Source organism: Strongylocentrotus purpuratus, unplaced genomic scaffold, assembly GCF_000002235.5.
Source record: "Strongylocentrotus purpuratus isolate Spur 01 unplaced genomic scaffold, Spur_5.0 spur5_scaffold_17, whole genome shotgun sequence".
Taxonomy (NCBI): Eukaryota; Metazoa; Echinodermata; class Echinoidea; order Camarodonta; family Strongylocentrotidae; genus Strongylocentrotus; species Strongylocentrotus purpuratus.
In genome coordinates, this window is record NW_022145602.1 from 28,196,085 (window position 1) to 28,208,562 (window position 12,478).

The following is a 12,478-nucleotide window of genomic DNA, read 5'->3' on the forward strand; positions in this document are numbered from 1 at the left end:
TCACCTTCTCTCTCCACTCCCTTTCCATCAACATTTCTTTTCTTTTCTTCTTATCTTTCCGCTCCACCTTTTTCCTTTACTTCGTTTTTCCTTTTTTTTTTTGTGTGTTTAAAGATGAAGTTGAGTTCTGGTCATGCGATTGCATTGTGAAAGAAACGGTGTGGAACTGACCAGAAAAGGTTGATCATCTAGCGTATAAGAATTTGTGTGTATTGCAAGGTTCTGGGATCATCAAAATGATAAGAAATTTGGCCAAGTCTTGGTAAAGTTACAAAAACTTGCACAGAAAGATGTATATGGGACTACACGAACACGTGGCGTAAAAAGCCGGCCCCCGATTTTTACGATGTTACATGCATATTTAGAATATGAAGGCATTTGAAGAGCCATGCTTTTCAGGGAACATGTCTTAACTGAAGTTCTTCCACACTTGCATAATAAGAATGAGTAAAGCTCATAAATTATTTTCCACCTCTTCCCAGAACTCAACCTTCTCTTTAAATGAGTTTTTTCGTTGAATTATTGTTATATAACCAATTGTAAATATGATGCGTTTTTTTCTTCTTCAAAATCAAATCTCTGTAAATCATGCATGCAATTCAGCCATTGGCTGTGATATGTTGATGAATAAATACCATTACTTACCTTACCTACTGAATGCAATTAGAGAATACATAAATGCAACACGAAGAAACAAATGCTTTTTTCATTTTGCTTTCACTCTTTACACAAAGTCCCCTTTTACGTGACGGGGCCAAAGGCTGGGTCAGTCAATGACGCAACTGTGCGCCAATGTGAAATATCGCCACGTTTCTAACGAGAATTAGCCTTACATGGAAACCCTTCAGCCCCCAAAATATGTAATATAATAATGAAAATAATGACAACAATAATGTTAATAATAATAATGATAAAAGTAATAATAACAATATAAGTATATGTGTAAAAATAATCACAATAATATTAATATATTAATAATAACAATGATCATCATGAATCACCACCAACAACAATAAATAATAACGATAATAATATTAATAATCATAATAATGACAGAACAAATAAATCTTGAAAAAATGAATAAAAAGAATTAAACGAAATATAATTTTGCCAGCAGAAGGATTTATTGGATTCCATACATGAGCAAAAATGTGTTATTACACAGGTATACATTAAGAACACTTTATATGTGTATGGTTATAAAGATCAGGTTATTTATATTCTAAATTAAAATGAACTGAAAACTTAAATAGAGCTATGACTCTTGAGTAAAAAGATTAGTGCCGAGAAATGTTTGATTTTATCGGAACATCTCTATTCAAAACCTTAAAACAAAATCTTAAATAGTAATATATTTATCAGTCAGCACTTCAATTAAAGATCATCATAGCAAGTCCCCCAAATTTGACCCCACACCACCTCACTTATCTTTAAATCATTATTATTATGCCCGGTAGTAGTGATATTGATTTTGGATTCACTCATCACTGTGACCCTCAGCTCTCACGTCCAAGGTGTAACTGATTTTAAAAGAAATGCAGATCAATGCCATTACATCGCAGCTAACCTAGACTACAGCAGTGCAATGCCGGGATTTGTAACACAAAGGAGTAACGTTTCCCTACAATTGATTCCTCAAATAGTTCATCCTAATTCCTTTATAATTTATCAATAGTATTATCAATATTATTTCATTTTTGTGTTATACTGATTTAAATTGCTCTGAAAAAAAGACAATGCTACTGTTTCACATTGTAATAATTAAACCAAGATTAATCATGAAAAAAATCTACACCCCCTTCCCCGAAAAAAGGCAAAGAACTAAGAAAGCAAAAAAAAAAAAGCGATGGATCACGAGCGAGGTATTATTTCGAATGGAAAACGCTTTGTCATTTAGACAATGTTAGTGATAGTACAAGTCGTGCAGATTGCAGCTGCTGCTGCTGCGGCTAGACCATCGCAGAACAACGCTGACATCGTCTGATCAAGGGCGTCAAAGATTTGGCGACAAGTGTCTATGGCCTCAGTGGGAGAACAGGCGGTTACGCAAGCATCTATAACAGCAGCAGGGGCAATGGTTGTGTCGCTGGTTGTCGCAACAGAAGTGGTAGTCACCTCCTGTGCAACAGTCGTGATGGCTTGAGTGAGAGCAATAGTTGTTGCTTGAGTGGGAGCATCAGTTGTTACTTCGGTGGGTGCAACAGTCGTGATAGCTTCAGTGGGAGCATCAGTTGCTACTTCGGTGGTTGCAACAGTCGTGATAGCTTGAGTGGGAGCATCAGTTGCTACTTCGGTGGTTGCAACAGTCGTGATAGCTTCAGTGGGAGCATCAGTTGCTACTTCGGTGGTTGCAACAGTCGTGATAGCTTGAGTGGTAGCATCAGTTGCTACTTCGGTGGTTGCAACAGTCGTGATAGCTTGAGTGGTAGCATCAGTTGCTACTTCAGTGGTTGCAACAGTCGTGATAGCTTGAGTGGGAGCAATAGTTGTTACTTCGTTGAGTACAACAGTCGTGATAGCTTGAGTGGTAGCATCAGTTGCTACTTCGGTGGTTGCAACAGTCGTGATAGCTTCAGTGGGAGCATCAGTTGCTACTTCGGTGGTTGCAACAGTCGTGATAGCTTCAGTGGGAGCATCAGTTGATACTTCGGTGGTTGCAACAGTCGTGATAGCTTCAGTGGGAGCATCAGTTGCTACTTCGGTGGTTGCAACAGTCGTGATAGCTAGAGTGGTAGCATCAGTTGCTACTTCGGTGGTTGCAACAGTCGTGATAGCTTCAGTGGGAGCATCAGTTGCTACTTCAGTGGTTGCAACAGTCGTGATAGCTTGAGTGGTAGCATCAGTTGCTACTTCGGTGGTTGCAACAGTCGTGATAGCTTCAGTGGGAGCATCAGTTGCTACTTCAGTGGTTGCAACAGTCGTGATAGCTTCAGTGGGAGCATCAGTTGCTACTTCAGTGGTTGCAACAGTCGTGATAGCTTGAGTGGGAGCAATAGTTGTTACTTCGTTGAGTACAACAGTCGTGATAGCTTGAGTGGTAGCATCAGTTGCTACTTCGGTGGTTGCAACAGTCGTGATAGCTTCAGTGGGAGCATCAGTTGCTACTTCGGTGGTTGCAACAGTCGTGATAGCTTCAGTGGGAGCATCAGTTGATACTTCGGTGGTTGCAACAGTCGTGATAGCTTCAGTGGGAGCATCAGTTGCTACTTCGGTGGTTGCAACAGTCGTGATAGCTAGAGTGGTAGCATCAGTTGCTACTTCGGTGGTTGCAACAGTGGTGATAGCTTCAGTGGGAGCATCAGTTGATACTTCGGTGGTTGCAACAGTCGTGATAGCTTCAGTGGGAGCATCAGTTGCTACTGCGGTGGTTGCAACAGTCGTGATAGCTAGAGTGGTAGCATCAGTTGCTACTTCGGTGGTTGCAACAGTCGTGATAGCTTCAGTGGGAGCATCAGTTGCTACTTCAGTGGTTGCAACAGTCGTGATAGATTGAGTGGTAGCATCAGTTGCTACTTCGGTGGTTGCAACAGTCGTGATAGCTTCAGTGGGAGCATCAGTTGCTATTTCAGTGGTTGCAACAGTCGTGATAGCTTGAGTGGGAGCAATAGTTGTTACTTCGTTGAGTACAACAGTCGTGATAACTTGAGTTGTAGCATCAGTTGCTACTTCGGTGGTTGCAACAGTCGTGATAGCTTCAGTGGGAGCATCAGTTGATACTTCGGTGGTTGCAACAGTCGTGATAGCTTCAGTGGGAGCATCAGTTGCTACTTCGGTGGTTGCAACAGTCGTGATAGCTTGAGTGGTAGCATCAGTTGCTACTTCGGTGGTTGCATCAGTCGTGATAGCGTCAGTGGGAGCATCAGTTGCTACTTCAGTGGTTGCTACAGTCGTGATAGCTTCAGTGGGAGCATCAGTTGCTACTTCGGTGGTTGCAACAGTCGTGATAGCTTCAGTGGGAGCATCAGTTGCTACTTCGGTGGTTGCAACAGTCGTGATAGCTTCAGTGGTAGCATCAGTTGCTACTTCGGTGGTTGCAACAGTCGTGATAGCTTCAGTGGGAGCATCAGTCGCTACTTCAGTGGTTGCAACAGTCGTGATAACTTCAGTGGTAGCATCAGTTGCTACTTCGGTGGTTGCAACAGTCGTGATAGCTTCAGTGGGAGCATCAGTTGCTACTTCAGTGGTTGCAACAGTCGTGATAGCTTGAGTGGTAGCATCAGTTGCTACTTCAGTGGTTGCAACAGTCGTGATAGCTTGAGTGGTAGCATCAGTTGTTACTTTGGTGGTTGCAACAGTCGTGATAGCTTGAGTGGTAGCATCAGTTGTTACTTCAGTGGGTACAGCAGTCGTGATAGCTTCAGTGGGAGCAATAGTTGTTACTTCGTTGAGTACAACAGTCGTGATAGCTTCAGTGGGAGCAGTAGTTGTTATTTCGGTAGGTGCAATAGTTGTGATAGCTTCAGTTGGTGTATCCGTTGGTACTTCGGTGGTTGCAATAGTCGTGATAGCTTGAGTGGTAGCATCAGTTGTTACTTCGGTGGTTGCAACAGTCGTGATAGCTTGAGTGGTAGCATCAGTTGTTACTTCGGTGGTTGGAACAGTCGTGATAGCTTGAGTGGCAGCACTAGTTGTTACTTCGGAGGTTGTTGGGTTTACAGGATCTATGGTATTTTGTGTTGTTACAGGATCTGAGGTTGTTGGTGTTACAGGATCTGTGGGGGCTTGAGTCGAAGCTACCGCTGTCGTCCCCTCTGTTGCAGTTGCAGAGCCAGTGGTCATCATCGTGGTTGCTGCCAATGTGGTAGATGAGCACGTGGCAATGCAGGTCTGAACGCATGTTGAAGGAGTTGTAGAAACTGAGCATGAAATGAATAATGAAACAAACGATGATCATAATATTATTGTTATTTTTATTATCATTTATATTATTGTTATAAATATTGTTATTAATGTTTTTGTTATTATTCCTTGCAGAAAAGAAGGCTGATCTAAGTAAGTAGAAGGAATACTGCGATAAACCTTACAATCACCAACTTACATAGATAGATAGATGGATTTTTCATCGCAGTGTATTGCCAATGTTATTACATGTTTGCGCAGAGGTTTCCGGAATAGTTGCCTGAATATTTAGGGCTTCACTCCTGTTGTCATGACCGTTGTAGGTCGTAGCTCCTCAAAACACATGTATAATACATTAAAAAAAGTGACATTGAAAGAGAGACAAATTGAGATATGGCCATTCAAAAAAAAAAAAGCCCGACTGTCAGGAAAATATACCAAGCGGCCATTTTGAGGGCCATTTTGAAAGAAAAAAAAAGAAGAAAAAATGGGCCTCCTCCTTCCTATTTTTCGAAAAAAACAGGCCGCTAAACTTTTAAATTTTTTTATTTGGCCTATTCCTAATGTCAATTTTTTTTTGCTTAATTTTAATTTGACCTTTTCGGGACGATAATTCCACATCGTGTGGATTGGTTTGGTCACGTTTGTTACCAGGGCTCCGTCTTATAAAGTGGTGCGATTGATCCAATCATCCAAATCAATCGTAAGTCCTCTAATCAATGGCAAGTTGGCACTTGGCAGTCCCCTATCGCATATGTACACAGTTGCGATTCAAATATGCGATTGATATCAACTCTCAGGGACAAATCTAGGGGGGGGGGTTGGCGGTTTAAACCCCCCTTTGGCGGCCAAGTGAAGAAAAAAAAAGGGGGGAAGAAAAACACGGAAAAAAAAGAAGAAGAAAAAAGTAACACAGTAAAACGGCGCGATTTGGGGGAAATCGTGGCTTCGCCACTGGGTCGAACACCCCCTTGGCAAAAAGCTAGATCCTCCCCTGACTCTTTATAAGACAAGGCCCAGATGCATTTAAGAAGAGGACAAGATTTGTGCATAATGTCTATGTTCGTATATGACTGCATTGCATTCGACTCAAGGAATACTACAGAACAAGAGCAATCCTTAAAAATCCTTAAATTGGCAAAGCGGTAAGAGGTTCAACGTCATTGTTTTCGATACAAATTAGCAATTATTAAAACTATTCTTTTCCTCAAAATTTGTACTTATGTACATTGTTTTTGAAGACGTTGCATTTTATTACAACAATTTATCATTTAAAGAAAAATAATAGTGTTGCATATTTGGAGAACAATATGTCCCTAGCCCCAAGGCGTATAAAAGTGGGTGACCGACGAATATAAAAGCGGTAACATGTTTATCTCTATGTGTGTTTCTTTAAACAATTGCTTGATCTAAACATCCATTAAATACTTCAACTTATCCATGCTAGTTGTACAAGAAATGTGGTTCAAAACTCCAATGCACATCACATTTCAGCTAGCCATTTATATTAATTAATTGATTAATTCAGACGTATCTAAACAATACAAGACAATATACAATATGACTGAGTAGGTATAGCACACCGAAAATAATTACAACAAACACATGTTATTTGATGGTTGCAAATGATCAAGCTTTATGAAAGCTTCAAAAAACAAAAAACAGAATTGAAATCGGTCAATGCGCTGTGATTTTATACCATTTTTTTGATATCGCAAAATTACCGAAAAACCTGCCAGAAATGGTCAAATTGTCAAAAATGGCATAATTCGACAAAGTTGGGACAACTTAATTCATTACTTTCTTGGACACCTTGGACATATCATCTTAGTGGTAAAAAATACAAAAAAGAAAATTTATATATCTATTACCGTTTTGAAAGCAGAAGTCAACAAAATAAGTCATTTTTGCCATTTTTGCCAAGTTGTGAAAATAACTAAGTACGCCTAATTAATATGCGCATATGTAATCAAATCAAAACCTAACATGATACATCCGTGAAACCTATGTATATCAGACAGGTATGGAAATATATTTCATTTGTAATAAAATAAAATCATGAATATTCATCAAATATGCAAATTAGGTCATTTCAGCTAATTATATATTCGCGCACTCATTATGCTAATTAGGAAAGTCAAGCTGATTGTTTTGGGGGCATTTTTAAAATCATATATTCATAGATCATATTTACACCAAATATTGACCTTAAATTCCTAATATTTTTGCAATGCCAATACAATATGGCGATAGAAATTACTTGGATCACCGTCACAGCTATTTCCTCATGTGTTTCACAAATAATTCAGAAAAACCGATGATATGATAAGAATTGTAGACTTTCAGCTACATCACAGTATTTCTGCCTTTTTCAAAGAAGTCAGATTTGAGGATTTATGACGATTTTTCGAGATACCATTCAATCTTTGGGCATGATGGTAACCCTCTTGGCCATAACATTCCACAAGGACTGAATTTCAGAGTGGCAGAAACTTTAGTGACCCCAGTACAGTTGTGGCTACCTTGAGCGTAAATAACAAATTAATTCAATGGGTGAAACACATGAGGATATTGCATTTTTGTAGGGGAGTTTTATACATTTAGGTGCATTTTTTGCACCACGCAGAATAGCAGCGCAAGTCAATGGGCGATCAGCGGGCCATGTCAGACATGGCTGAAAAAACAATATTCGAATTCAATAATTAACATATTTCCCACATGCCTTTAACAATGAAACTACACAGAATTGTATTTAAAGGTATGCTTGAAATATATATGAAATAAAAATTTAAAAATATTGTTTAGTTTTTTTTAAATACATTTACAAAAATTGCTATTTCTACCAACTGACTGCTGTTGTGTGTGTTTGTGTGTGTGTGTTCGCGGGGCAAACTGTGTGCATAGGCAGTGTGATCACCCTAAACTATGAGACTGAAATACCCGCGTGTGACCCATCTCCTGACCCCCCCCCCCCCCCCTTGGCAAAAAGCTAGATTCGCCCCCTGCTGAATTTTTGTTATTTAGGGCAGTTCGTAATTTCGGAAGGTTAATCAATCTGAAAATGAAATAGATTTCATAATTTCGAAAAGGAAAGAGGTTATCATTACATAGGTTCATAGTTTCGAAAATGAAACAAAAACCCAGGACTGTATCGTTTTCGGAACAATAAGAACCTTCTAAATAAAGAAACCTATTCCAATTTCGGAATTATTAACCATATTCTTTTTCAGAATAATAGACCCGTATATAATTTTCGGAATTACGAGCCTCCGGAATAGCGCAACATTATTCTGTTCGGAAGAGACCGATTTACTTACATATTCAAAATTATGGATGCTTCTTTCCTGGGAACCTAGTTACTAGTTATTCCATTCAAATATTTTAGCAATTGAACTATATTACTTGGGATCCAGTCTGAATCCATAACTTGTTGCTATGTCTGGCAATCATCGTACAAGCTTTCAGGTTGTCAATAACAACCTTTGTGTAAAAAGTATACCTCCAATTTGAATATTGTGCTATTAAACGTGTCTATTGTTTTGGCAGGGATTTGAACCCTGTATACCAGCTAGCTCACACTCACGTTACTTCCCTGTGGTTCTAGAACAGGCCTTCTCAACTAGCGGCGCGCGCGCCACTCGTGGCGCTTGCGGTCAGTCGGAGTGGCGCGCGACTGTTGCAAATATATATGTATATATATATTTCAGAATAAAAAAATTAAGAAGTTGCAGTCGAAGTTGAGCCCAAATTGTCTGCTTAACAAACAGGAAGAGAGGGGAATTTTCTCGTTTTTCAAAACCATTTTATACGACTTTAAACCTGAGCTCTAGTATAAACAAAAATACGCTTAAGATGTGCTACCAATTTTAACATTGCCGATCTCTGTAAACATAACGTTTTTGTTTTGTTTGATTTTCACTTAATTTGGACATTTCCCGAGTTTATTGCACCAAAATTACTACATATAAATTTACCTCCAGTAAAATTGTACCCAGAAATTGTACCAATTTGTTCACATCAATATAAAATTATGATTGATATATTTTGGAATAAAATGGTGTTAAAAATGCCACATCTGGGCCTTTATAGAAAGTCCTGAAATCCACCAGCTCCAGGGCACCCCCATTGGTGCTTTGCCCCTGGACCCTACCCGTTTTCGGCTCGGTCGCCACGCTCCCTCGCAGCACAGTCAAATATACAGGTTGGCACTTCAACGACAAATTCTTTTCATTTTGGCACTTCTAATAAACTAGTTGAGAAGGCCTGTTCTAGAACACCTACCCCCATGGACATCCAACCCCCGGATAACCACCCCCAGTCAACTACCCCCTAGGAAAACTACGCCCTAGGGCCACCACCCTCTAGGACGATTCCCCCTGGGACAACTACCCCCCCCCCCCCAGGGTGGTTACTGGCAGGTAGCTATCTCATCAACTCAGCTCTCAATTAACATAAGGAAACGAGGATCATGGGGACGAACGGGCACCGCTTAGGCATTGTTTTCTATATAGAGGGAGCAAGTAGTTACAAGTAGTACAGTGGGGCTTTAAAAGATAATATTTCGTATTGTCTTCATAGTGTGATAACTAACGGTATTTGTATTGTATTTAGGCCACCCCCCCCCCCCCCCTCTCCCCACCACCGATAATTGAAATGCTGTACTTACCAGTAATGCTGTCAGTAACAGGCTCAGGAGCACCTTTGATGTTCGGTTCGGAATTGGCGATCACCATTGCTGCAAGCACTGTCAGCAGGAGGACCGACAGATTCATACTGATGTGAGCCATGCTAAAATATAAATTAGAAAAAGATTATTAGTGTTATTTTTTAAATAAGTGTAAGCCTTTTCTACTTTTTATTAGATATCAGTAGGACTTGTCGTCAGCTGTCTGTCCTTCATTATGAACTAACTCTGATCCTAGTTTGCTGGAGAAAAACAAAATCATATTCTGGCGCTTTTTACTAAATTCCATTAAAGGCATCGTTTAACAATTTTAAATCTGAGATACACGGCCCTACGTGTGTTATCAGTGTCTGTGATATGGTGTAATATTGAAGCCCCTAAACAAAAAAAATCGGGATTCAAAATGATCATGAAATGCCTAAAAAAAGTAAAAATCTTTGAGTGACCGGTTATTCCATACTCAGTTTCCCCAATAGACTGTAGAGTTAGGAAAACCGTTAGGAAAACGCTAAATTTGATTTCGATTTTCAAACATAAATATCTTGATAATCAGACTAGCGAATGGCTTGTGAAAGCCATGGGGTTCCTGACTGACCTAAAGGCTTGTAATTATCATTGCAGCATGAGCTAAATCCAAAATGTTGTTTCAGAATCTGCGGCAATGTTACCCAATCCCCTCAAGTTCTTACCCTAGCCTTGAACTATCAGTCTCCGACTCACTCCAAAAGATTCATATATTGTACAGTGCCTATGGAGAGCTGTGTGTTCATAGTCTTGCAGTTCAGACCTGCCAAGCTTTACGATTGACAAACAGTTTTTGCCTGCAAATTAGACGAATCCCGGTTAGAAACAAAATCGCATTTTATGGATGATGCCCCAAAATTTCGATCCCGATCAAGAAGTAAAAAAAGAAAAGATCTGACTGATATAAGTAAAGCCCATTATATTTTTTTTTTAAAGCACTGTATTCAGTGCTCTTCTTTTCCTTCGTACTGTATTCTCTCTCTCTCTCTCTCTCCGCCTATATATCTCATTCGGTGTTTCTCTGTCTTGCAGTGATCATTCAAAATAGGGTTGAGCTCAAGCTGACAATTAGTACAAACTTTCAGATAATAAAACCATCACTTCCTATTGAGCTGCTAAGCAAGGGCATTCTGATGGTGTCAATGAAAATTAGACTCTCTGTGTTGATAAAAAGACATACTTTTCCACGTTTGATGATCATGAAACGAAAATCAGAACAATGAGGCTAAAATATCTGAAAGATTGAAGCACAGAATCGAACATTTGGGCTTACTTTAGACTAGAAAGGTGAATTGAAGTAAGATTGTGAAAACCTGGTAGCTCTAACAACAATACAGACAACTATACTCACTTTTTTATAGTTTATTGCAAATCTTCCTGAAGAAATTACAGGTCTATGCCCTTTTGTTCGTTCTTCTCTCAGCAAAGTGTCCCGAAGTAGCAATGTATCTCCATAATATATTACCCGTCCTATAAATTAATCAATTAAACAGTGATTATTGAAATTGGAAGACCACATGGTGGTTCCTGACAAAGAAAGCAATAATATATTTCAAATGAATCTAGAATTTAATATGTACTAGATTTCTTCAAATAGTATTATCCTCTGTCTATTTACTATAACTGCCATGAATGTCATATTCTTTAAACCGTTAATTTAGCAAAATGACAGCTGTTTCACTTTGCTTTCTGTATGCTCATCAAATACAACCTGTAGTTTAATTACTTTTCAAAGTAAACACTTTTAATTAATGCGGAGAAAGTGCAGGCGTCCTCATTTTTCACATAAATGCCACCAATAACTAAATATGGACAATTAATATCTTGCTATTTACAATTCGTTTGTCATGTTAACTTTTATAAAAGCTTACATAAGGATAACAAAAACAAATTGAGGGGGGAGGGGGAGGGGGATATTTTATTTCACTTTTTTTATCTATTTATTTATTCATTTAGTTAGCTTTGTATTTGTTTATATATTAAAATAGTGTGCAAACTTAAACGTCGAAAGGTGCACTCTGTACACGAAGCCCAGTCAGGTATTGTAATATCTATGGTGCATCTTCCCGCCTTTATTCTGTTGAGTAAAAGAAATGTATGTCTTTACTAGGATCATAGGAAACTGCTCAGTAATATGTTGACAAGATGTTTAAGTTAAATTGTTTTTTTGTTTTTTTTTAATATCGTTGCTTTTTTCCTGTTTGCTTGTTTGAAAATTTGTAGCATTATATACTCACAAACGTGAAATCCATGAAGAAAAAATAGTAGGTTAGTTTAGATTTCCCGTTGCGATTTATCACGGCAGGTTTGGCTGCACAACTCAACACATGAGTTACTTTCCTTTCCTGACTTAAATGCTGTAATAGTAATCATAGCTGGAAGGCATGGAAGGAGATGAAAATAAAAGGCACACAAATAAACTTTAAGAAGTTACAGTAGTTGTATTGTTTTGATGCAGTACAGTTGTTTTACACCAAAGGAAAGACAAACATTGAGATAACAGAACATGACAAAAATAATTATGATAATAAATGTAATTTAAAAGTCATACCACCATGATCTTGTTAATATCGCATTGTCATGAAATATTTCTTCAAGGATGCAAACGCTAGTTATCGAAAATCACGACCGTGCACGAAGATCAGCGTTGCTTTTGTTTGCTAACTATTGTTATTATTAGTATAAAACCTTTCAAACATAGTTATTAAACTTCAATAAGAAAAAGATTGGGTTTACTATCTCTCTCTTTCTTTCAAAATCTTCCTCAATTTTATTTTTTCTGAACAATACGTTGATGTCAGTTACTGGTCCTGTGAAGTCCCATGCACCTTATAATTATGTTTAAATGCGATTGCTCTCGAATGTTTCTTGTTTTTTTTTCTTCATATCTATGTATTTAAAGTGTCAATTTATACAGTTTTATTGTACAAA

General features: G+C 38.5%; 1 protein-coding gene across 1 annotated transcript; it reads right to left on the reverse strand.

Moving 5' to 3' along the window:
* Positions 1-1,762: 1,762 nt before the first annotated feature.
* Positions 1,763-10,958, reverse strand: LOC593078 (mucin-3A). The gene is made up of 4 exons (XM_030988039.1): positions 10,899-10,958; positions 9,506-9,627; positions 3,395-4,856; positions 1,763-3,037 (listed from the first exon to the last, which is right to left on the reverse strand). The coding sequence occupies exons 2-4, from the start codon at positions 9,624-9,626 to the stop codon at positions 1,894-1,896; spliced, it is 2,727 nt and encodes a 908-aa protein (XP_030843899.1). The 5' UTR covers position 9,627; positions 10,899-10,958; the 3' UTR covers positions 1,763-1,893.
* Positions 10,959-12,478: the final 1,520 nt, after the last annotated feature.